General features: G+C 39.3%; 1 protein-coding gene across 1 annotated transcript in view; it reads left to right on the top strand.

Annotated features, from left to right (window-relative positions):
- The window catches only part of GRID2 (glutamate ionotropic receptor delta type subunit 2), a 1638698-nt gene that overhangs the window by 1281240 nt on the left and 334946 nt on the right, over positions 1-22512 (top strand). Inside the window, exons 10-11 of the mRNA XM_060188447.1 lie at positions 18262-18334; positions 21632-21705. Coding sequence (XP_060044430.1) covers positions 18262-18334; positions 21632-21705 — 147 coding nt within the window. The remainder of the gene's footprint in view (positions 1-18261; positions 18335-21631; positions 21706-22512) is intronic.

Here is a 22512-nt window from a genome sequence, read left to right as displayed (position 1 = left end):
CCATAGACAAAACTCTTCATGGCATGCCTATTTGTTGTCTCTACTGACCTGGAGTAAGAAAAGAAAAAAGAAATATGATTTTTATAAACTGACAGTTGAAGCAAAAGAGACTTGTGTCCATGATGTAATGTATAGCCACAGTGGAATATGGCTTTAGTTTGATACTTACTGAATAAAATCTTCAGGAGAATTGATGCTTGATAGCGGCTTGTCAATTTCTTATTGTACCTTTCTTATTATTCCTCATTACAGCCAATTCTTTCACTACTAGCTGTCATGCACACATGTGTGAATGTTACTATTGCACTAAGCCCGGTGGTGCCTGACCCCAGGTCTTTTCTCTTGAACACTGGAATCTGAATTCTTAGGCTAAACAAGGAATAAATATTTCATAGTTCTGCCACATAATTTAATTCCTAGAAACTCAAAAAGATACAATATTATTTGCAAACTCAAATATATAGAAACAGATCTGACTTCCCTAAGTTCTAGAGTATCCTAGCCAAGATAATATAAACTGCATTGTATTATGTTTAGAGCTGTAGTGTACCTCAACAATGGAAAGAAATGTGTATTTTAAAAAAATATTTATTTATTCCCTTTTGTTGCCCTTATTGTTTTATTGTTGTAGTTATTATTGTTGTTGTTATTATTGGATAGGACAGAGAGAAATGGAGAGAGGTGGGGAAGACAGAGAGTGGGAGAGAAAGATAGACACCTGCAGACCTGCTTCACTGCTTGTGAAGTGACTCCCCTGCAGTTGCGGAGCTCGGGCCTCGAACCGGATCCATATTCTGGTCCTTGCGCTTTGCGCCACCTGTGCTGCGCTACTGCCTGACTGCCCAGAAATGTGTATTTTAAGATGACCCTGAGTTTATAAGTTACTTTTATTTTAAATTACCTTTTAGCAAGGCAGCTGTTTTAGTTTATGATAGAAACCTCAGAAATGAAGATGAGTATAAATACTATATCAAGAAGATGTATCAAATAAACATTCTACATTTTCAGTATTAGAAGGGAGTGCGATAATGAATTAGTGATCATTAGGTTTTAAAAAGAGTGTTATTAATTAACTAACACTTGAGGAACAATTGTTAATTGTGCATGTCTTGGTACTTTCTAGTTTCATGGATCTCTCAAGATTATTCCTTGATTTTTGTTGGCATAGCTGATATGCAGATTCGGTTGAAGAACCTCAAGTTTCACTTGTATGAATAAGCACTGGGTCCTTGTTTGTATTACTCACTCCTTGTTGTAACAGCCTGATAAAGGCTGAAATATATCCTGGAAAACTGAAACAAGTAGGAGGGGAAAAAACCCTTTCAGCTGTTGGCCAGTAGGTAGCTGATGACCTTGACCTATAAAAGGTTGGAAACGGCTAAGTAATTTCAAAAATCCTTCCAGATGTCTGGCTCTTTTCATAGATAAGTCCCAGGGATGTGTATTCAAAGCCAGGTTTATCAGCAAGACTAGAGAAAAAGGTGAAAATCAAAGTTTGGGGAACTTGGAATGTTTGGAATTTTTTTTTTTAATTTTCTATTTAAGAAAGGATTAGTGAACAAAAGCATAAGGTAGGAGGGGTACAACTCCACACAATTCCCAACACCCAATCCCCATAACCCACCCCCTCCCATGGTAGCCTTCCCATTCTCTATCCCTCTGGGAGCATGGACCCAGGGTCGTTGAGGGTTGCAGAAGGTAGAAGGTCTGGCTTCTGTAATTGCTTCCCCGCTGAACATGGGCGTTGACTGGTCGGTCCATACCCCCAGTCTGCCTCTCTCTTTCCCTAGTAGGGTGTGACTCTGGGGAAGCTGAGCTCCAGGACACATTGGTGGGGTCTTCAATCCAGGGAAGCCTAGCCAGCATCCTGGTGGCATCTGGAACTGCAAACTCTAGTGTAGTCCTGCTTTCAGGTATATATTTTGCAGTAGTTTATGGATACGTGTGCACATAAGCTCTCTCTCATAGAAACTGGTGTATATCTAGGTTATGGGACTTTGTTAGAAAGTGAACTACCTGAGATGAAATTAGAGTGTACTATTAAAGGAAAGGTCTCACCCGAGTAATGAAGCTGAAGGGTTGTCATTCCACACATGAAGTCTCTGGATACATTCTGAGGTGAAGCATGTTGAGGTAGCAATCGTTGCTTTGGTTAGGAAATTTTATGGACTTGTGTTGGAAAAGAGGGACCTGCTTGGAAAAATGCTTATAGACATGTGGACTTGAAGGGTCCAGGTGGTGGCATACCTGGTTGGACACACACATTACAATGTGTAAGGACCTGGGTTCAAGTCCCTAGTCCCCACCTACAGGGAGGGTACCACTTCATGAGTGGTGAAGCAGGGTTGCAGGTATCTCACTGTCTCCCTCTGTATCTTCCCCTTCCTTTAAATTTCTGGCTATCTTTATCAAATAAATAAATAAATAAAGGTAATACAAAAATTAAAACAAAAAGAAATGTGGACTATAGTCATTTTGCATCTTGGCAGTGTTAGTTACACATGCACACAGGAGGACTCTTTGTTATTAGTGATTTAATAATGATTAACAAGATTGTAGGATAACAGGGGAAGAATTCCACACAATTCCCACCACCAGAATTCTGTGTCCCATTACCTCCATTGGAAGCTTCCCTATTCTTTTTTTGTTGTTGTTTTCCTCCAGGGTTATTGCTGGGCTCAGTGCCTGCACCATGAATCCACTGCTCCTGGAGGCCATTTCCCCCCCTTTTGTTGCCCTTGTTGTTGTAGCCTCGTTGTGGTTTTTATTATTGCCATTGTTGATGTTGTTCATTGTTGGACAGGACAGAGAGAAATGGAGAGAGGAGGGGAAGACAGAGAGGAGGAGAGAAAGATAGATACCTGCAGACCTGCTTCACCACCTGTGAAGTGACTCCCCTGCAGGTGGGGAGCCGGGGGCTTGAACCGGGATCCTTATGCCGGTCTTTGTGCTTTGCGCCACATGCCTTAACCCACTGTGCCACCACCCGACCCCCGCTTCCTTATTTTTTATCCCTCTGTGAGTATGGACCAAAATTCCTTATGGGCTTCAGAAGGTAGAAGGTTTGGCTTCTGTAATTACTTCTCCACTGGACATGAACATTGGCAGGTGGATCTATATACCCTGGCGTGTTTCTATCTTTCCCCAGTCAGGTAGAGCTCTAGAGAAGGTGAGTTTCCAGGACACACTGATCATGTTGTCTGCCCAGGGAAGTCAGGATGGAATCATAGTAGCATCTGCAACTTGGTGGCTGAAAGTCAGTGATACATAAATTAGGAAAAAGTGCTTAATTAACAGGAACCCAGTGGTTGGAATAGAGCAATGAAACTAGGGATCTTTGTGTGGGAAGAAGGTAGGATAGTCTATTTTAGGTATGTTTCAAGGGACCCATGACTGTACTAATTTTTTTCTGAGCCTGAAAACTAACATTCAGGTGGATTAAAAATATTGTCTGGGAAGATGGTGTCAGAGTTTAAAATAAGGCTAGTAGGCTGGATTAGGCCTCCCAAATTTGAGAAAAGTATATAAATTCCAATAACTATTAACCCCATTGATCTGAGCCAGGGCCCATGTCTATTAATATTTAGCACATGAGCTTGTGTGACCTCTGAGTTCTTGTCAGTCTGAGCTTGAACTCCAATGGTCACAGCTGGGAACGTTCTAGGCAGCACTCATTTCAGGACCAGTAGAAGAAATCTTAAAATTGGTCAGTGATGACAGAAAGCAGAGAAATTCACAAATCTTTCATGTGATGAAAAGACTTTTGAGAAAGGCTTCATGGGGAGTGGGGGTTGGGAGGAGATCTTATTCTACCAAAAGCTTTAACAAGTTATAAGGAAATCTTGTATTTATCTTTCAGTTGGGTAGTTCTTGACAGGTGAACAAACTACCTAGAAATTAAGGTTGCTTACACCCATAGACCATGCTATTTCAGTATTTGAAATATTGCCTTGACCTTCAAAGGGTCTAGCTATTCTTCAGGAACGTACATTTTCCTATATCATTCTCGGACTCTAGTAGCACGAGAATGGTGGTGTTTTACAGATAAAATAAGTTAGCCTTAGATAAGTAGATGCAGAAAAAAAGATCAAAGAAGGTCATTCTTGCTTTCATTTTAGCAATCTACCTATGGGGAAGGAAAAATAATACTTTGATTTGAAGCCTAACAGTTGGATTTCAGATGCACAGTTATAGAAAGTAATTTGGGTATAACCTTAGATGTTTCCTGAGCCTCTCTCAAGGAGTCAGTCTCAGAAGGCAGCCTAACCAAGGAGAAAGTTGGGCTTCCAATGGGATTGGGATTCTTTCAAAGGTACAGTAACAGGTTTTGTCCAATGGAGTACTATTTGTCAACCCACCATCCATTGCACAAAATGGGGCTCTGGGGTCATTGGGAATGAGAAAAAAAACACCTCCAAAAGGCAACCATGTTGGGAACAGCACAGTCATCTGCCAGCTGCTAGGACATGAACAGCCATTTAGACTCTTCCTCCTGGGAAGCAGGAGCAGTCAAGCAGACACCCGCCATATTGCACAGAGGGCCCAGGAAACAAAACTGTTAGCCCAGGAAAGGAAGACAAATGAATGCTCACCACTGCAGTGCACTTCTTGAGTTTTTCAAATAATGAGTCAAAATATTGAAAGGTAATGGTTTTGAGGTATTTCATGGCATCACCAGGTAAATTGTTTACTGATGTGGAAAAAAAAGACAGGTCTTCCTGCTGGAAATGAGTTTAATTGCATAATTTGTTTTCAGTTGAAAACAGAAAATTAATTTTGACATAGCCTTAGATGCTTTCCTATCCCCCTTCAGGAGGTTTGTGATTCCTCTATGCTTAAGTCTTTTGGGAGGGAATTTCAAGTTTGTGGAGAATAGCAATTAGTATGAAGAACCTTTTTTTTTTTTTCCTTTTAAATTTTGTATGTTTGAGTGTGGTTTTTTTATTTCTTTTTTTTTCCTCCAGGGTTATTGCTGGGGCTTGGTGCCTACACTACAAATCCACTGCTTCTGGAGGCCACTTTTCCCACTTTGTTGCCCTTGTTGTTGTTATTGTTGCCATTGCTTTTGTTGGATAGGACAGAGAAAAATCAAGAGAATAGGGGAAGATAGAGAGGGGGTGAGAAAGATAAATACCTGCAGACCTGCTTCATCGCCGGTGAAGTGACCCTCCTGCAGATGGGGAGCCAGAGGCTCCAACTGGGATCCTTAACACCCCCTGAATGAGATTTCTTTTTTAAAAATATTTATTTATTCTCTTGTTGCCCTTGTTGTTTTATTGTTGTAGTTATTATTGTTGTTGTCATTGTTGGATAGGACAGAGAAAAATGGAGAGAGGAGGGGAAGATAAAGAGAGGGAGAGAAAGATAGACACCTGCAGACTTGCTTCACCAAGCGACTACCCTGCAGATGGGGACCTGGGGGCTTGAACCGGGATCCTTATGCCAGTCCTTGCACTTTGTGCCACCTGCACTTAACCCACTGTGCTACTTCCCAACTCCCCTGAATGTGGTTTTCTATCTGTCTCCTCTTGTTATCATTTGTTAATGGCATGGTTAATGAACTAGGAAAATGAAATGATCTGACTAAAATTTTATCCCATTGATATACAGTTATCTATTCTGCAGCTCAATTAAAAATAAGCGCCGCATAAAGAATTTTGGTCCATGGGGCCAGGTGGTGGTTACCCATGGTTGATGTACATGAAAATCAAAGAAGAGGGACATGGTGCTCAAGGACTAGGGTGTAAACCTAGACCCCCCAACTACACGGAGGAGATTAAACAAATGATGAGACATTGTTACGGCTCTATCATCTGTCACCTATCTATGTATCTATCTATGTCTCTATCTATCTATCTATCTATTTTCCCCTCCCTTCTTAATTTCTCTGTCTCTACAGTTATTTTTCAAAAAGTCAAGCAAGGATTAAAAAAAAAAAGAGAGAGAGATGATCATGGTTCAAAAACAAAGCATTTAGAAAATAGCTCACTTTTGTCTTAACAGCCCTCTCCACAATTTCAGAAAGGCCTTTTGATTGTTATCTCTGAGAACTAAGATGCACTGCAACTCTTTCAATGTTGCATGTGGGAATCATGATTTTAGTCAGATTTCTGGAACCATCCGTTCCACCCCGGTTCCATGGCAGCCAGTCCTTAGCAACATCGCCCCGCCAGATATTCGTCAGGATGCGGCATCATCTAAGTTCATTTCCCACGTCTACACTCAACCGGACCTGCCAATATACGCGGATATCTTCGCCCACCCTGTCCAACGCTTGACGTCTTGTCATCCAATCTGGTCCCCTATGCCTACACTGAACTTCTCTGTTCCAGACTCTTGGAAACAGAGTTGGCAGTCAGCTGAGGTAAAGAGCAAACACCTCATCACAGACCCCTGCAAGCGTCAACCTGGCTTTGACCTAGCACATTATGATTGGGCCCTCCTCAATCGCTATCGAACAGGCCATGGCCGGTGCGCCGCTATGTTCCATCGCTGGGGAGCCAGAGACGACCCGAACTGCCCCTGTGGCTACAGATAGACTATGACCCACATAGTCAACGACTGCCACCTCTCCAGATTCAAAGGAGGTCTCGAAACTTTACATCAGGCTCAACCTAGCGCTGTTGAGTGGCTACGGAAGAAGGGCAAATGCTAGAAGAAGAAGAAGAAGAAGAAGAAGGAATCATCAAGAACCTGCTAAGGACTGCAAGAATAAAGAAGAACAGCATTCATTTCTACATCATTCAAGTGACATTTTCTCCATCAGACAGAAAATCTCAGAGACAGAGTGAGAGTTAGGGCAGGTTTTAGGCTAAACATCCTAATTTATTATGCAATGAAGTCTAGCATTAGGAACAAAGGTTTTACAGGCCTTTACAATTTCCTCCCTCCAATTCCTTGTGTTTCTATAATTAATTCATTAAAAGTGTTCACATCCACAGTCTTGATTGGAGCTGCCACCAATGATATATATATATATATATTTTTTTTTTTTTTCCTCCAGGGTTATCACTGGGGCTTGGTACCTGCACTATAAATCCACTGTTCTTGTGTCCATTTTTCAATTTTTGTTTGTTTTTGATAGGACAGAGAGACATTGAGGGGAGGGGAAGATACATATATATATATATATATATATATATATATATATGGAGAGGGGGGGAGAAAGATAAACATGTGCAGACCTGCCTCATGGCTTATGAAGTGACCCCCCTGCAGGTGGGGAGCCATGGGTTCAAACCTGGATCCTTGTGTAGGTCCTTACATTTTGTACTATGTGCACTTAACTGCTTCACAACTGTCCGGCCCCCCACCAATGACATTTTTTTTCATACTTTATTATTAGCTTTAATAACACTTTAAGTAAACTTCTTTTAAGTTATTTATTTTATTTGTTACACATGAAAGTTTCACAGAGGCAAAAGAGAGAAAGAAGTCAGAGCAAGACTCTAGTCCCTGTAACACCACAGCCTTAGGCATGGGAGTCTACTGCTGTTAGTGGAGCAATCTCTCTGCCCTATCATCCTCTTTTATGTAGTTATAGATTGGTGAAGAAAAATATTGCTGTGGCTTCAAGTTCAGGTTTCTTGGCCTTCTGCAAATCCCTACAAATTTGTTTCTTCCCTTTAAATATCAGCACCTTTCTGCTTTTTACAGGCCAGTTTCTATCCGCTAGGCAGGAGGTCTTTTCTTCTAGGTTTACCCACTGAGTTTCATAATAAAATCAAAATAAAAAGGCAGATATCTTCAGAAAACACACAGTACACTAGAAATACAAAATCTCTCACCTTCTTCTTTAAACTTTCCATCAGCCAGGCCAGTGGTAGAAACAGTGAGAGCAACATTGACAAAGAATATTGAGTGGGGCTGAGGACATCATTATAGTCCCTGTTCTCACGGGATTTCCTTTCAAGAATAAGACTGTCCTTGTTCAGGAAAAAGACTTGATACTAGTTAGATGAAAATCTGCTCTTCTCTGGTAGTTGAAACTGCTGTGAATTCAATGGCAACAGACAGATCCATCACAAAGTAAAAGTTTATTTCTGTGTACACACAGAATGAATATATTGTTGACCACCCAGAAGTCAAAGTATATATTCCATCTTGACAGAAAGAGGGGTGGGAACCACAGTTCAAAACATCAGTAGGAATGTTTTACTGGTTGCATATGCAAGTGAGAATGAAATGTCTGTTCACTTTCTGCAGTTCCCGAGACATTCCTGAGGGCAGTGCTGATGACAACTGGATTTTCTGGAGATTCTGTTTTAGTTGCTTTAGTTCAGATAGGATTTTAATTTAGAGTAATCTCTATGTCAATTTTGTGAGCCTATCAATTCACTCACTATCATTGAAGTGTGACTTGAAAGAAAGAAGCAAAAGAAGTTCAACTAAAAAACAAACAAACAGGAATTAGGGCATATGATACCAATAGTTCTTTTTTATATTTATATATTTATTCCCTTTTATTGCCTTTGTTGTTTTTTATTGTTATAGTTATTGTTGTTGTTACTGATGTCTTTGTTGTTGTACAAGACAGACAGAAATGGAGAGAGGAGGGGAAGACAGAGAGGAGGAGAGAAATATAGATACCTGCAGACCTGCTTCACCATTTGTGAAGCGACTCCCCTGCAGGTGAGAGATACCAATAGTTCTATCCAGTCCATAGGGTAATAGTTAAACATGAAAATCAAAACAAGACAAAATAAAAAAGTCTGTTCTTTGACCAAAGAAGGAATAAGAGCTAAACACATGCTCTGAAAAAAAATAAAAACTTTCTCCCAGAAGTGACAGAGGAACAGAGAACTTATACTTCCCTCCATTCTTATTGGCTCAAAGATTATGAAAATAGAAGGTAATACACACACTACTTTTCTACCCTTAGAGGAAGTAGGACATAAGAGAGTGAGTGGCAAGCCCAGGTCCTCAGAACCACACCTTATAGAAAATGAGGCATGAGAGAGTTGTTTACCTGAAAGTGCTTTATTCAGAGTGTTTTTTTAAAAGTTCCAGAAAGACTCAGAAATCAGTGGTCTAGTTCTTAAGACACTGAATGTGAATATCACCTCGATAAACAGTAGCTCAAATAATTTCTCCATACAGAGCATTTTTTAGTGATTTAATATTGATTTACAAAATTACATGTCAACAGGGCTATAAGTCCACACCGTTCCCACCACCAGAGTTCTGAATCCCTAGTCCATCCACTGTAAACCATCACAGTTCTCCCAAGGTGGCAGACGTGGGTTAGCTGTCATCTCTACAACTATTTATCTACATTTGTACATAGTTGTCCCCTTTTTCTTCCAGGTCCAGTCCTCTTTTTCCCTCCAAGCCGCTCATGACCCTATTACCACATTCAAATCTCCCTCCCTTTTTCTTCTTTCTGTGGGTCCTGATGGAGCTGGAATTCAGAGCCTTCTTAATTAAGCTCTTCCTCCTATCACTTCTCCCTCACTAGGAGTATAGACCAAATCCTTTTTGTGGTACAGAAGGTAGGAATTCTAGCTTCTGTAATTGCTTCTGTGCTGGACATGGACATTGGCAGGTCAGTTCATACCCCTAACCTGTTTCTGTCTTTCCTTAGTTGGGCAGGGCTCTGGGGAGGTGGGGTTCCCAGGACACATTGGTGAGGTCTTCTGCCCTAAGAAGTCAGGATGGAATCATGGTAGTGTCTGCAACTTTCTGTCTAGTTAATAAACAGGAACCAAAAAAGAAAAAAAATTAGTAACAGAGCAGGTGAAATTAGGGTGGAAGAAACCTAAGGTGAAAGAAACCTAATCTTAGGCATATTTCTAGGTGCCTACAGCAATGGTAGTTTGCTTGAGTTTCATAGCTAGCATGAGGTTGGATTAAAATATTGTCTGAGATGGGAGTCGGGCTGTGGCGCAGCGGGTTAAGTGCAGGTGGTGCAAAGCGCAAGGACTGGCTTAGCAAGGACTGGCTTAAGGATCCTGGTTTGAGCCCCTGGCTCTGGCTCCCCACCTGCAGGGGAGTCGCTTCACAGGCGGTGAAGCAGGTCTGCAGGTGTCTATCTTTCTCTCCCCCTCTCTGTCTTCCCCTCCTCTCTCCATTTCTCTCTGTCCTATCCAACAATGATGACATCAATAACAATAATAACTACAACAATAAAACAAGGGCAACAAAAGGGAATAAATAAATATAAAAAATATATATATATATTGTCCAAAAAAATGGTGTCAGAGTAGAGAAAAGGGCTAGAAAGTTGGATTAGGGCAGAAAGTAGCTTCCATTCTTGGAAAAATTCTCACACACAGCATTTTATATCACCACTTCCCTCACCACTCTCAGCACACACGTAGATTCCTCTACAATGATTACAACTGACTAAATTAATGATTTGGAGTTTATGCTTTAACATCAGACAAGGATGGATTCAAATTTCAATCTTTCTAGGAGCTTGTAAGCTCAGGCACTTTATTTATTTGTTCTGTACCCAAGTCACAGTACTCTCATTTGTAAAATGACAATAACAGTGCAATAACAGAGCAATCCAGGAATTAAAGAAGGTGATGAATACAAAACGGTAAGGATGACAATAAGTACCTTCTATGTATTTTTTTATTGCTATTGTCATTTTTATCTGATTTTTCCTTTAACCTGACAATGTGCTTTAGGTAAGAACCATTCTTGGAGCCTGAAACTCTTTTTAGTTTACTATTTAATTTTCATGTGTCTCCACCTTTAGTTCTTGCTGTCTCTATGTCCTAATTTTTTTTTCTTAAAGCACTATAGCTTGATTTAAGTTTGAATGCCTCCATAAAGAAAATTATTATGTGCCTCCTGAGAGAGATTTACAGATGGTAATATGATGTTTAGTGTTTCTTCCCCCACTCTCTCTCTCCTTTTATCATTGTTCATAATATAGAATAAAATTCTATATTTTAACTGGTGATTCCCCCAATAAAGAAATAAAAAATTACTGGTGAGGAAACTGAGTGGTGTTACATATTAGTGAACTCTGAGTTCATTCCCAGTCTGCATAAAAAAGAAAAACCAGGGGGTTGGGTGGTAGGTAGCACAGTGGGTTAAGCACACATAGCACGAAGCACAGGATCCCGGTTCGAGCCCCCGACTCCCCACCTGCAGCGGGAGTCGCCTCACAAGTGGTGAAGCAGGTCTGCAGGTCCATATCTTTCTCTCCCTCTCCTCTCTCGATTTCTCTCTGTTCGATCCAACAACAACGACACTAATAACCACAACAATGATAAAAACAACAAGGGCAACAAAAGGGGGAAAAACAATTAAGAACAGAGTTCCAGTATCTTGTATATGACCAATGGAATAGGCATCTTTAAAATTTATCTCTCAGAAACTCCTTCCTGCACTGGAACCCAAAGGGAGTTTCTTCCTTCCTGAACCCCTGTCCTCTCTTGGGTCCTCCAACTGTATCTTCTCTTGATTCTTTTCTGACCACCTGATTCAGTCTGCCTTCTTCTCCAAGGCCTCTTCTTCCAGAATTTTATCTCTGACTATATTTCTACTTTACCTCTCAGTGACTTCATTTACTTTTTTTTTTATTAGATAGAAACAGAGAGAAATTGATAAGGGAGGGGAGCATAGACAGGGAGAGAGACAGAGAAACACCTCATACATACTCTGCTTCACCACTCAGGAAGCTTTCCCCATACAGGTGGGGACCAGGGACTTTAACCCAGGTCCTTGTGCACTGTAATGTATGCAAACAGGTGCACCACCTCCTGGCCCCCTTTATTTTTCACACTGGTCCTCTTCTCTCTCTTCTCTCTTTCTTATTCATAAATAAATAAATCTGTTTTTAGAAAATAAAGTGAAAGTAGTGTTTTACACGGTGATGTTTTGAATATCTCTATAAAAACAATGAAGGGAACAAACCAATCCAAACTTAGAAATGTGATCTTAGGATTTCTTTCTTTTTTTTTTTTTTTGGAGTAGTTCTATTTTTTTTATTTATTTTTTATTTAAGAAAGGATAAATTAACAAATCCATAGGGTAGGAGGGGTACAACTCCACACAATTCCCACCACCCAATCTCCATAACCCACCCCCTCTCCTGATAGCTTTCCCATTCTCTATCCCTCTGGGAGCATGGACCCAGGGTCGTTGTGGGTTGCAGAAGGTAGAAGGTCTGGCTTCTGTAATTGCTTCCCCGCTGAACATGGATGTTGACTGGTCGATCCATACTCCCAGTCTGCCTCTCTCTTTCCCTAGTAGGGTGGGTCTCTGGGGAAGCAGAGCTCCAGGGCACATTGGTGGGGTCTTCAGTCCAGGGAAGCCTGGCCGGCATCCTGATGACATCTGGAACCTGGTGACTGAAAAGAGAGTTAACATACAAAGCCAAACAAATTGTTGAGCAATCATAGACCCAAAGCTTGGAATAGTGGAGAGGAAGTGTTAGGGGGGTACTCACTGTAAACTCTAGTGTACTTCTGCTTTCAGGTATATATTTTGCACTTGTTTATGGATACGTGTGAACATATGCTCTCTCTCACAGAAACTGGTGTATATCTAGGTTTGGGGTCTTTGTTAGAAAGTGAACCACCTGGGATGTAATTAGAGAATACTATGTAAAGAAAGGTCTCACCTGACTAATGAAGCTGAAGGGTTGTCATTCCACATGTGAAGTCTCTGGACACAGTCTGAGCTAAAGCATGTTGAGGTGGCAATCATTGTGTTGATTAGGTTGCGATCGGCAAATGCAATATCATTTGATATGGATTGGGAGAGGCATACGGGAAATTGGGCCCTATCCAAAGGTTCAAGGACTGGGGGAAGTAGAGGCTCTATAGTGGAGATGTGAGTTTCCTGCTGTCTTAGGGTTCAAAAAGACAGTGGATTTCTAGAGGCCTGGCTTTGGAGTAGGAGCCTTTTTAGATTGCTCTCCTGTTAAACTAGAAAAAGCTGTTACAAACAAAACAACTTTTGCTGCTGTGATGGCATGTAAGGAACTGACTGCGGGGCTCTGGGAATGGGTTTAAACAATTCAAGGCAGTATTAGGTGATACAAGGGTAAAGGGCAAATATCTAAGTACTACAAAATAAGAGGCTCCATTTAAGGTTAAACAAAAGAGAGGTTTATTCATGAATATCACTGTGAATTTGAGGGGAGAAGTCTAGTTAGGAAAATAGGCAAAAGTCCAAAGGCCGAAACTAAGTCACCCAACACCATCACATGAAGAGATCAGTTCAGAGAAACACCAATGGAAAATTGCCATGATGAAGGTAATCCAATCAAGAGAGCAAGTTGCTGCAAGTTGTTGCTTATATAGATTCTCCTGCTTCAGACTGATGTGATCCATGTGCTAATTGTCCCAAATTCCTGTTGAGGTCACAACATGTCCCCACTTCTAACTATAGACATGGACAAGATGTTCAGTCTGTATGAGTATAGGAGGAATAAGCAAATCCTTAGTGTTTCACCTGAAAACTAAACAAAATACAACCAGAATTTCTTCAGAAACTCACTAAGCCACAACCACCAAGTCACAGATGCTACTATGCTTTCATCTTGACTTCCTTTGTGCAGAAAACTTCACCAATGTGTCCTGGAACCTCACCTCCCCAGAGCCCTACCCTACTTGGGAAAGACAGAAACAGGCTGGGGGTATGGATCTGCTTGCCAATATCCATGTCCAGCATAGAAGCAGTTACAAAAGCCAGACCCTCCACCTTCTGCACCCCAAAAAGAATTTTGATCCATACGCTCAGCAAGAAATGTTAGGGGAAGATAAACAGAAGGCTCTGAACTCCAATTCCAGCAGGACTAGGAAAGATAAGAGGAAAAGAAAGGACACTCAAACATAGTAATAAGTACAGGTGTGACTTAGAAAGGAAGAGAAGTCATGACCAGAGAATAAACAGAAAAAAAAAATATATATATATATATATATATGTGTGTGTGTGTGTGTGTGTGTGTGTGTGTGTGTGTGTGTGTGTGTGTGTGTGTGTGTGTGTACATATAAATAGATAGATACAGAAATCCGAGTCAACCCATATCTGTGACTTTAGGAGAATCATTGTAGCTTCCAATGGAGCAGATGGGAGCACAGAACTCTGATGGTAGGAATGATGTGGAGTTATATCCCTGCTATCTTATAATTTTGTAAATCAATACTAAATCACTAATTTAAAAAAAAAAGGAGAAGGAGGAGAAAAAAAGTAACATTAGTCTAAAACAAGTCCTGCAGGCTAAGCCTGAGCAGATGACATTGTGCTGGGACATTGAGTTATGCTGCGACCTGTGATAATTAACCTGAGCTATAGATGATTTCTTTTTAAAAACACATCAAATTATTAATTATGCATTTTGTTTTGGCAGTCTCACTGTAGAAGTTACAATGAAGAATTTCTAAAGATGTGCCTGTGTTTATTTGTGGCTACTTCTTTACATAGGAAGTTATCAGAAGAAGTGATGAAAAAATGTGGGCACATTTGCTCCCCTACTCTGAATTTGCTCTTGAAAAAGATCAATTTTCACTCAGATAAGGGGATAAATAAAAGAGCCTGCTTCCACAAATACTTACTGATGAACATTAATATTTTTCGTGCAAGTCTGGTGAACAACTGATAAAATAACACATCTTATTTTTATTACCCAGAGGTGGGGTAAGAGAATAAAAAAATGATTTACCTTTAATGTTTGCTGTTGAACTCTGTCCTTTGAAAACTAACACTCTAACAATCATGACGATTTTAATGACTCCCCTCCCAGTGAATATATGTTCTTTTCTTGACTGATTTTATAATTCATAAATATGCAGGAAATGAAAGTACATATTTGTATGCTTTTCTCAAGTACCTTTGAATGTATGTTAATTTTTTATAGTCAGTGCTGGAGTTTTTTTTAACAAAATATTGTCTCTGATTCTGTATTAAACACTCACCTCGAAGACTTATTGATTGAAAGTTTAAGTTCTGCTAATGAAATTATGATTCAAACTCCAAATAAATGGCATTCAGGGAAATCTCAAAGTTCCATACTCTCTGAAGACATTTGTGTCTCTGAAGGATCTTCAGGTAGTGTGACAGGATTACAACTTCTCTCACCAAGAATTTACAATACTACATTCACTATATCAATCTTGAGAGTTGAGAGCAATAGCTTCAGCCTTCCTAGGCTGGTTGAGCAATGAAGTCAACATCAGGTTAATAAGTGAAGAGGATACATTTAATTACATATACATGGAGAACCTACTTAAAATTAAATTGTAAACTAAGTGGGACAAAGCCAGGGTATTTGTTCTGAACTAAGAAATGAAATAGGGGCATGGTTTTCAAAGAGAAAAGGAGAGAGATTCACATGACAAAGGCAAGATGGTCTATGACCAGATGCTTGCCTTCTTAGGTATATAGGATTCTTTCATAGAAAATGGTGCAGTCGGTAAGGCGTCAGAATCTCAAAAACATGAGGTTCAGAGTTTGATCCCTGGCAGTGCGTGTACCAGAATGCTGTCTGGTTCTCTTTCTCTCTCCCCAACTCTCTCATAATAATTATTTTAAAAGAAAGGTTATTTCTGGAGATAATCATGAATTTGGGTCAGACCCCCCCCCCATCAATAGTTTTAATTTTTTTAGAATGGAATGTCCAATCCCCAGGACCATTATATGCCAGAGCTGAGGAGTGCTCTGGTCATGTCCTTTCAATCCTCTCTTTCTTATTAACAAGAACTAAAAGCTTTAGTATTCTACAATATATTTTTGTTTTAATTTTATTTATTTATTGTAGGATAAAGAGATAAACTGAGACAGAAGGGGAGAAGGAGATAAAGAGAGAGAGGGAGAGAGAGAGAGAGGGAGACAGAGAGAGAGAACAACTACAGTTTTGCTTCATGGCTTGTGAAGTGCCCCATCCTGAACCCAGGTCCTTGCACACTGTAACGGGAGTGTGTGCTGTAACAGGTGTGCTGTATTGGTTACACCACTACCACCCCCCCTTTTTTTTTTTTTTTTACCAGAGCACTGATCATCAGCTCTGGTTTATGGTAGTACAGAAGATTGAACCTGGGACCTTGGAGCCTGAGAGTCTCTTTGCATAACCATTATGCTTTTTTTTTTTTTGCTTTTAAAGGCTTTCTGTTTTTTAATATTGTATTTTACTTTTTTTTTTTAAGAGAAAGAGATACAAACAGAAAGATACGCACAAGTAGAAAAGGAAACCAGAGTACTGCTCAGCTCTGGCTGATGGTGGTGCTGGGGATTGAACCTGGGACTTCAGAGTCTTAGGTCTGAGCATGTTTTACAGAACCACTATGCTGTCTCCCTGCCCACTAGAAAACATTTTCAAATATATGCAAGAGAAAAGTAGTCAGTGGGAGCTACTATGTTTAGGACTCTTGTGTCTGTTTATTGCCCTTAATGAACTATTCCCACTCTCACATTACTCACATCCATATTTCTGCTAGATTCTCAGCAAGACAAAATATGCATCTATTTTTCTTCTTAATTACATAGAAGTGACTGTGTCATGATTTGAAAGCTATATGAGAAATAAAACATTTTATTTTAGAAATGAATGACATGCCTTGATTGCCAATAGTTTTAATTTCATGTTCAGTGGTGGCATACCTCGTTGAGCTTACATATTACTATGTGCAAAAACCCAGGTCTGAGTCCCTGGTCTCCACCTGCAGGAAGAAAGCTTTTCAATTGGTGAAGCAGTATTGCGGAAGTCTCTCACCCTCTCTATCACCCTCTTCCCTCTTTATTTCTGGATATCTCTATTCAATAAATAAATAAAGAGAATAATTTTTTTTTAATTTCATCTTCAGTGTGAATGTGTCCAGAGTAATATGTATGGCTTTAGAAAGTTAGAGTAGCTACTTCTCTTTGTATATCTTTATATACTTTTAAAAATATCATTTAAGAAAAACTAAAAAGAAAAAAAAAACAATCTTTTTGTCATTGTTAGGGACACACATGCCAGGTTGATTTTATTAGATAGAGCCAGGGGAGCCAGGCAGTGGTGCACCTTGTTAAGTGTGCACATTGCAATGCACAAGGACATGTATTCAAACCCCTGCTCCCCACCTGCAAGGGGAAGCTTCACAAATGGTGAAGCAGGTCTGCAGGTGTCTCTCTATCTCTATCTCTCTGTATCCCTACCAGCCCCTCTCAGTTTCTCTCTGTCTATTCAATAATAACTAAAAATTATTTTAAGAGAGAGAGAGATGAAATCATAGCACCCAAGCTCTCTTCAATGCAGCAACAGTGGGGCTTAAGCCTGGATCAAGTGCATGGCAAACAGGCACACTATCCATGTAAGCTATTTTGCAGACCTTTGCAAAAGCTTATATATATATATGGAGAGAGAGAGTTTTCATCTCAATTTATTTATTGGCTAGAGACAGGCAAAAATCAAGAGGGAAGGGTATGATAGAGGGGGGAAAGAGATAGAAACACACTTTCTATACTGCTTCACCACTTGCAAAGCTTTCCCCCTGTAGGTGGAACTAGGGGGTCAAACTTGGCTCCTTGTGCAATGTAATATGTGCACTCAATCAGGTGCGCCACCACCCAGCCCTGTGGGGACTTTTATTTTATCACATTTTAGTTGTAAAATTTATGGCCCATAAAGGAATAGTAACATTCATTTTTTTAATGCCTTTGGGCTGTACATGGGAGTAAAATTGTAAGGAATTCCCAGTGCCCCACCCCTAGTTTGGTCATACTGGTATTCTGTGTAAGTCATGCATGTTAAAACCTTGTAACAGCTCTTAGTAAGGTTTCAGTGGTAGAGCTTGTCACTTGTACCCATCAAAAAATATCAGAAGCTTTTCCCAAATCTATCGCTAGCAGACAATATGGCAGAGTTCTTAAAATTTGCAAGTATCAAACAGTGTTGTAAATCAAAGAAGCAATTACCATGAGATTTTTGAAGTGACTGAATACAAATTCAGAATTAGGGAGTCATTATCTAATAACCGAACAAGTGATGTGAATAAATCCCTGCTAATAAGAAAATTATCAGCCCTGGAAACACTCTTTTCAGCAGGCAGGTCTCTGATCCCTCATGTTAATATACATCTATTGATAAACTGCAGGCATCCCATGAAAGCCCCCCTTCATTCTAGCGGCTGAAGGCAGTGCTTATGGAATCTGTCATCCAAGAGATCAGCACATCGAAATCTGCAATTTGTTTGCATGCAGGAAGCAGATCGGCTGTCACCAGCTTAGATTCAGCCCTGTTAATACTCTGAATGTAATTGCTGGAAAATGAATTTTCAAGGCTGTGCTATGTAATTTCTTCTTTTCTCCCACTCCCTACAGTGGATGAGTCAAAGCCATCTTCATGCACTTGCTCAGAAGATACATGTTAAATCGACACGGGGCATTATCTCCTGTCACATGCCCTGATGTAAAGAACCCCAAGTCCTCACTTCTGCCACAATCCATTCTACACTGAGCTCTCAAAATTACTCTCTGATTATACTCTTTTACTCTACAAAGCTCCAACTCCAGGACAAAAAAGAAAAGGAAAGAAAGGAAAAGAGAAAAGAAAAGAAAAGAAAAGAAAAGAGAAGAGAAGACCTAGAATCACTTCTCCATTATCTGATTTCAGTTTCCATAGTTTCTTTTTTTTAATTTTCATTTATGTTACACCTCTAGGTCCATGCATTGAAAAAAAGGAGATTAACCCATTCAGTGGTTGATCATGAATTAAAATCCAAGTAACCACTGCCCAGAACAGAAAACAGAATATTGTCACTACTGCAGAATATATCTTTCCTTCTCCATCTTTTTTTTTTTTTTTGGTAGCAGCAACAAATACTGGAGAGGTTGTGGGGACAAAGGATCCCTAATGAACTGCTAGTGAGAATGTAAATTAGCCCTACCCCTGTGGAGAGCAGCCTGGAGAACTCTCAAAAGGCTAGAAGTGGACCTACCCTAAAACTCTGCAAATCCTCTCCTGGGGATATATCCTAAGGAACTAAACATACCCATCCAGAAAGATTTGTGTATACGTTTGTTCATAGCAGCACAACTCGTAATAGCCAAAATGTGGAAGCAACATAGGTGTCCAACAACAGATGAGTAGCTGAACAAGTTGTGGTCTATATACACAATGGAATATTACTCAGCTATTAAAATGTTGAATTGACTTTCTTCACCCCATCTTGGATAGAGCTTGAAGGAATCATGTTAAGTGAGATAACTCAGAAACAGAAGGATGAATATGGGATGATCTTACTTACAGAAGTTGAAAAACATGATCAGAAGGGACAACACTGAGCAGAACTGGCATGGATTTGGTGTATTGCACCAAAGTAAAAGATACTGGAGTGAGCAAAGGGTTCAAGTTTTGGAACATGATGGCAGAGGAGGACCTAGTGTGGGCAGAATTGTTTTGTGGAAAACTGGGAAATATTATGCATGTACAAACTATTGTATATTACTGTTGACTGTAAACCATTAACCCTCAATAAAGAAATTTAAAAAAATAATTATAGAAACAGGAAGACAGATAAAGAGAGAGAGAGAGAGAGAGAGGTCCTGGAGGTGGTGCAGTGGATAAGGCATCAGACTCTCAAGCATGAGGTCCTGAGTTCAATCCCCGGCAGCACAAGTACCAGAGTGATGTCTGGTTCTTTGTCTCTCTCCTTCTATCTTTCTCATTAATAAATAAATAAAATCTTAAAAAAAAAAAAAAAAACGCTTCCTTCAGTGGAGTGATGGCCAGTCTCTAAGCTTGGTTGTTCACATTGCAAAGAGTGCACTATCCAAGTGAGCTATTTAACTGACCCTCCTGCTTCATTTTCCTGATAAGAACTGTATCAGTACTCCAGAGCTGGCCATTTGGTGGTGATCTCCTCCTTGGCATGTCTGGGTGCAACCCCTTTAATTAATGCCAATTTTACAATACAGTAACAATGCTAAGTGAAATAAAATATGTTACGCTTATGTATAATATTGAATGATTATCTATTTAATTTATTTTAACCAGAGCACTGTTTAGTTCTGGTTTATGGTGGTGGAGGGGATTGAACCTGAGACTTTGAAGACAGCCTCAAGTGTGAGTCCCTTTGCATAACCATTATGCTATCTTGAGGATTACTTGATTTCACTTAGCATTGTTACTGTATTTAAGTCTACTCCTGTTATAGTGTATAACACCACTTTCTCCAATTTTAAACTGTTCAGTAGCCATAATGTCCACATACTTTACCTTTCATGTGTCACATGACATTAGATTTTTAGATTCTTTTCAGATCTGGGATGTTATTAGTCATGTCATATGAACATGTTTGGGTATTGGTTTTAGTACACAAGAGTGTCTCATGTTCACAGCCAAGGAGTGAAATTGCTAAGGCTTCATTATCTCTATCTGTAATTGCATCTCTGTCTCTATGTCTATCTACATATACCTTCCTGCTAGATAAATACTGGTATGATATTCAAAAACAAGTAAAACTAGCTAGAAATTACCAGGAGACAAATGGAGTGGGAGGGTGGATAATTTGAGCAAAAGAAACAACAGGATTAGAAAGGATGTAATTAGTCTGGTAGTGGTGAACTTAATGTGTTATATAAATATGTTGATTTTCTACAATACACACTAGAAATTTAAATAGTGTTAGAATGCAATACTACTTCAAAGCACAACAAAGAAAGTGGGAAAAAAACAGGTAAATTAACTGACATGTAAATATTTTCATTCTTTGCTCAACATGTCGAGTCATTTTCCAAAGTCATTTTGCTTACTTCAACATCCTGCTATAATGAAAGTCAACTCCTCTGTCTTCAAATCCTTAACATTTCTTGGAACTAAGAGATACCTCTTTTCCTGCTTCTCCTCCCTTTTCTATTTATTTTATTTCACTTTTTGGATACTCTGTTTATTTCCTTTCACAAGGGTGGCAATTTTGGCTCATAGCACACTGCTAGTTCTCTCTTTGTGTTTAATCTGTTGACAAAGCAAGTCATTGAGTTTTCCCTTCTGCCCACATTCTTTTCTGATTCCTAAATTTATGTCCAGTTCTTTTACAATTTTGTAAAAATATGTTCTGTGCTTTCCAAATCTCTAAAATCCCTGTATTCCTTTAGAAATAGTGGAAATAATTTTGTAAGATGTACATGTAAATGTCAATAATTGAATTATTGAAACATCTGTTTCTGTTATATGATTTCTGCCTTTTTAAATATATTAAATATCCTTTTTTTTAATCCAAGATCTTTTTGGCTTATGTTTTGTATATTGGGTTCAGACATTTATTTTAAGGAATACTGACCTAAAATGAAGACACTTTTCTCCAGAGATTATAGTGTTATTCTCTGTCAGGCATCTGGAATTTCTCCCAATATTACATCACTTTCAATGGCAGTACAATATGAGATGTATTTTGAAGTCACAGAATTGAATATGTAGCTGAAAATAATTGCTGTCTAAAGAAGGAAAATTAACACAAAATGAGTTATGATGCCTCCCTCTTCTGTACCTTTTGTGTGACTTGGAATTGAACCATAAGCTTTCCATCCTTCCTATGTGAAAATAGCATCTAGTTAGTAATTCCCTTCTTCTAGCATTTGCCTAGTAACTCCCTAAATGATATTTTTGCTTTTTTCTTTTCTCCACAATTTCCACTGTATTTCTCTGTTATTTTATTTGTGGCAGTTTTTGTTTTTGCTGTTCTTGTTTTAGCTTTATATTTTTTTTGCATGTGGCTTTTCCCCAAAACTGGTTATAATTATCTTGAGAACAGTGTTTATGGCTTTGTAATCTCTGTATCACTGTATTTAATACAGTAGCTTGGTGCAATAGTCTCTCTCTGCATACTAAATTATGAGGCAACAGTGAGTACATTTTAGAAACAGATACATAAATAAAAAAGACTGAAACAAACTCTGTATTACCATAGGGAGGGAATAAGTCTTGACGATTACTCGCCCCAGAGCTTTACTCTAATTTCTCTTATTGTGTCTGTCTGTCCTTAAATATTATCTGATTGTCTCCAAACATTGGTTTGAAGTTTGATTTACAAAAAATAGATTCACATAGGTAATAGAGATTAGAAAGTATGATGTTGAACAACCAGGTCCTCATTAATTCTAGAATTTCTTATGTGCTTGCTCACTGAGTAGGGTCTTTCTAGAAGAATCACTTTAATTAGGAGACCTCATTGTAGTGATCCCATGACTCTATTCAGAGTACTTATGTGATATACAGTCATAACTCCATACACTTCACAAACAGCCAAGTGAACAGTGCTAAATCCTGCCAGTTTTCTCAAGGTTTATTAGCCACTTTAGGTATATGAATATTTGGAAGCATCAAAATTTCTGGTGTTTCACACATGAAGTTTTTACTTTTCAGTAGTCATATTATTTAGATGAAATGTAGAAATAGGGGCTGCTTGGTGGCACATCTGGTTGAGTGCACATGTTAAAATGTGCAAAGACCTGGGTTCGTTCGAGCCCCTGGTCCCCACCTATAGGGGGAAAACTTCGAAAGTGGTGAAGCAGTGTTGCAGGTGTCTCTCTGTCTCTCTCCTTCTCTGTCACCCGGCTTCCCTCTTGATTTCT

This window comes from Erinaceus europaeus, chromosome 3, assembly GCF_950295315.1.
Source record: "Erinaceus europaeus chromosome 3, mEriEur2.1, whole genome shotgun sequence".
Taxonomy (NCBI): Eukaryota; Metazoa; Chordata; class Mammalia; order Eulipotyphla; family Erinaceidae; genus Erinaceus; species Erinaceus europaeus.
Note: the sequence above shows the minus strand (reverse complement) of the source record. Positions and strands in the feature narration are given on the sequence as shown.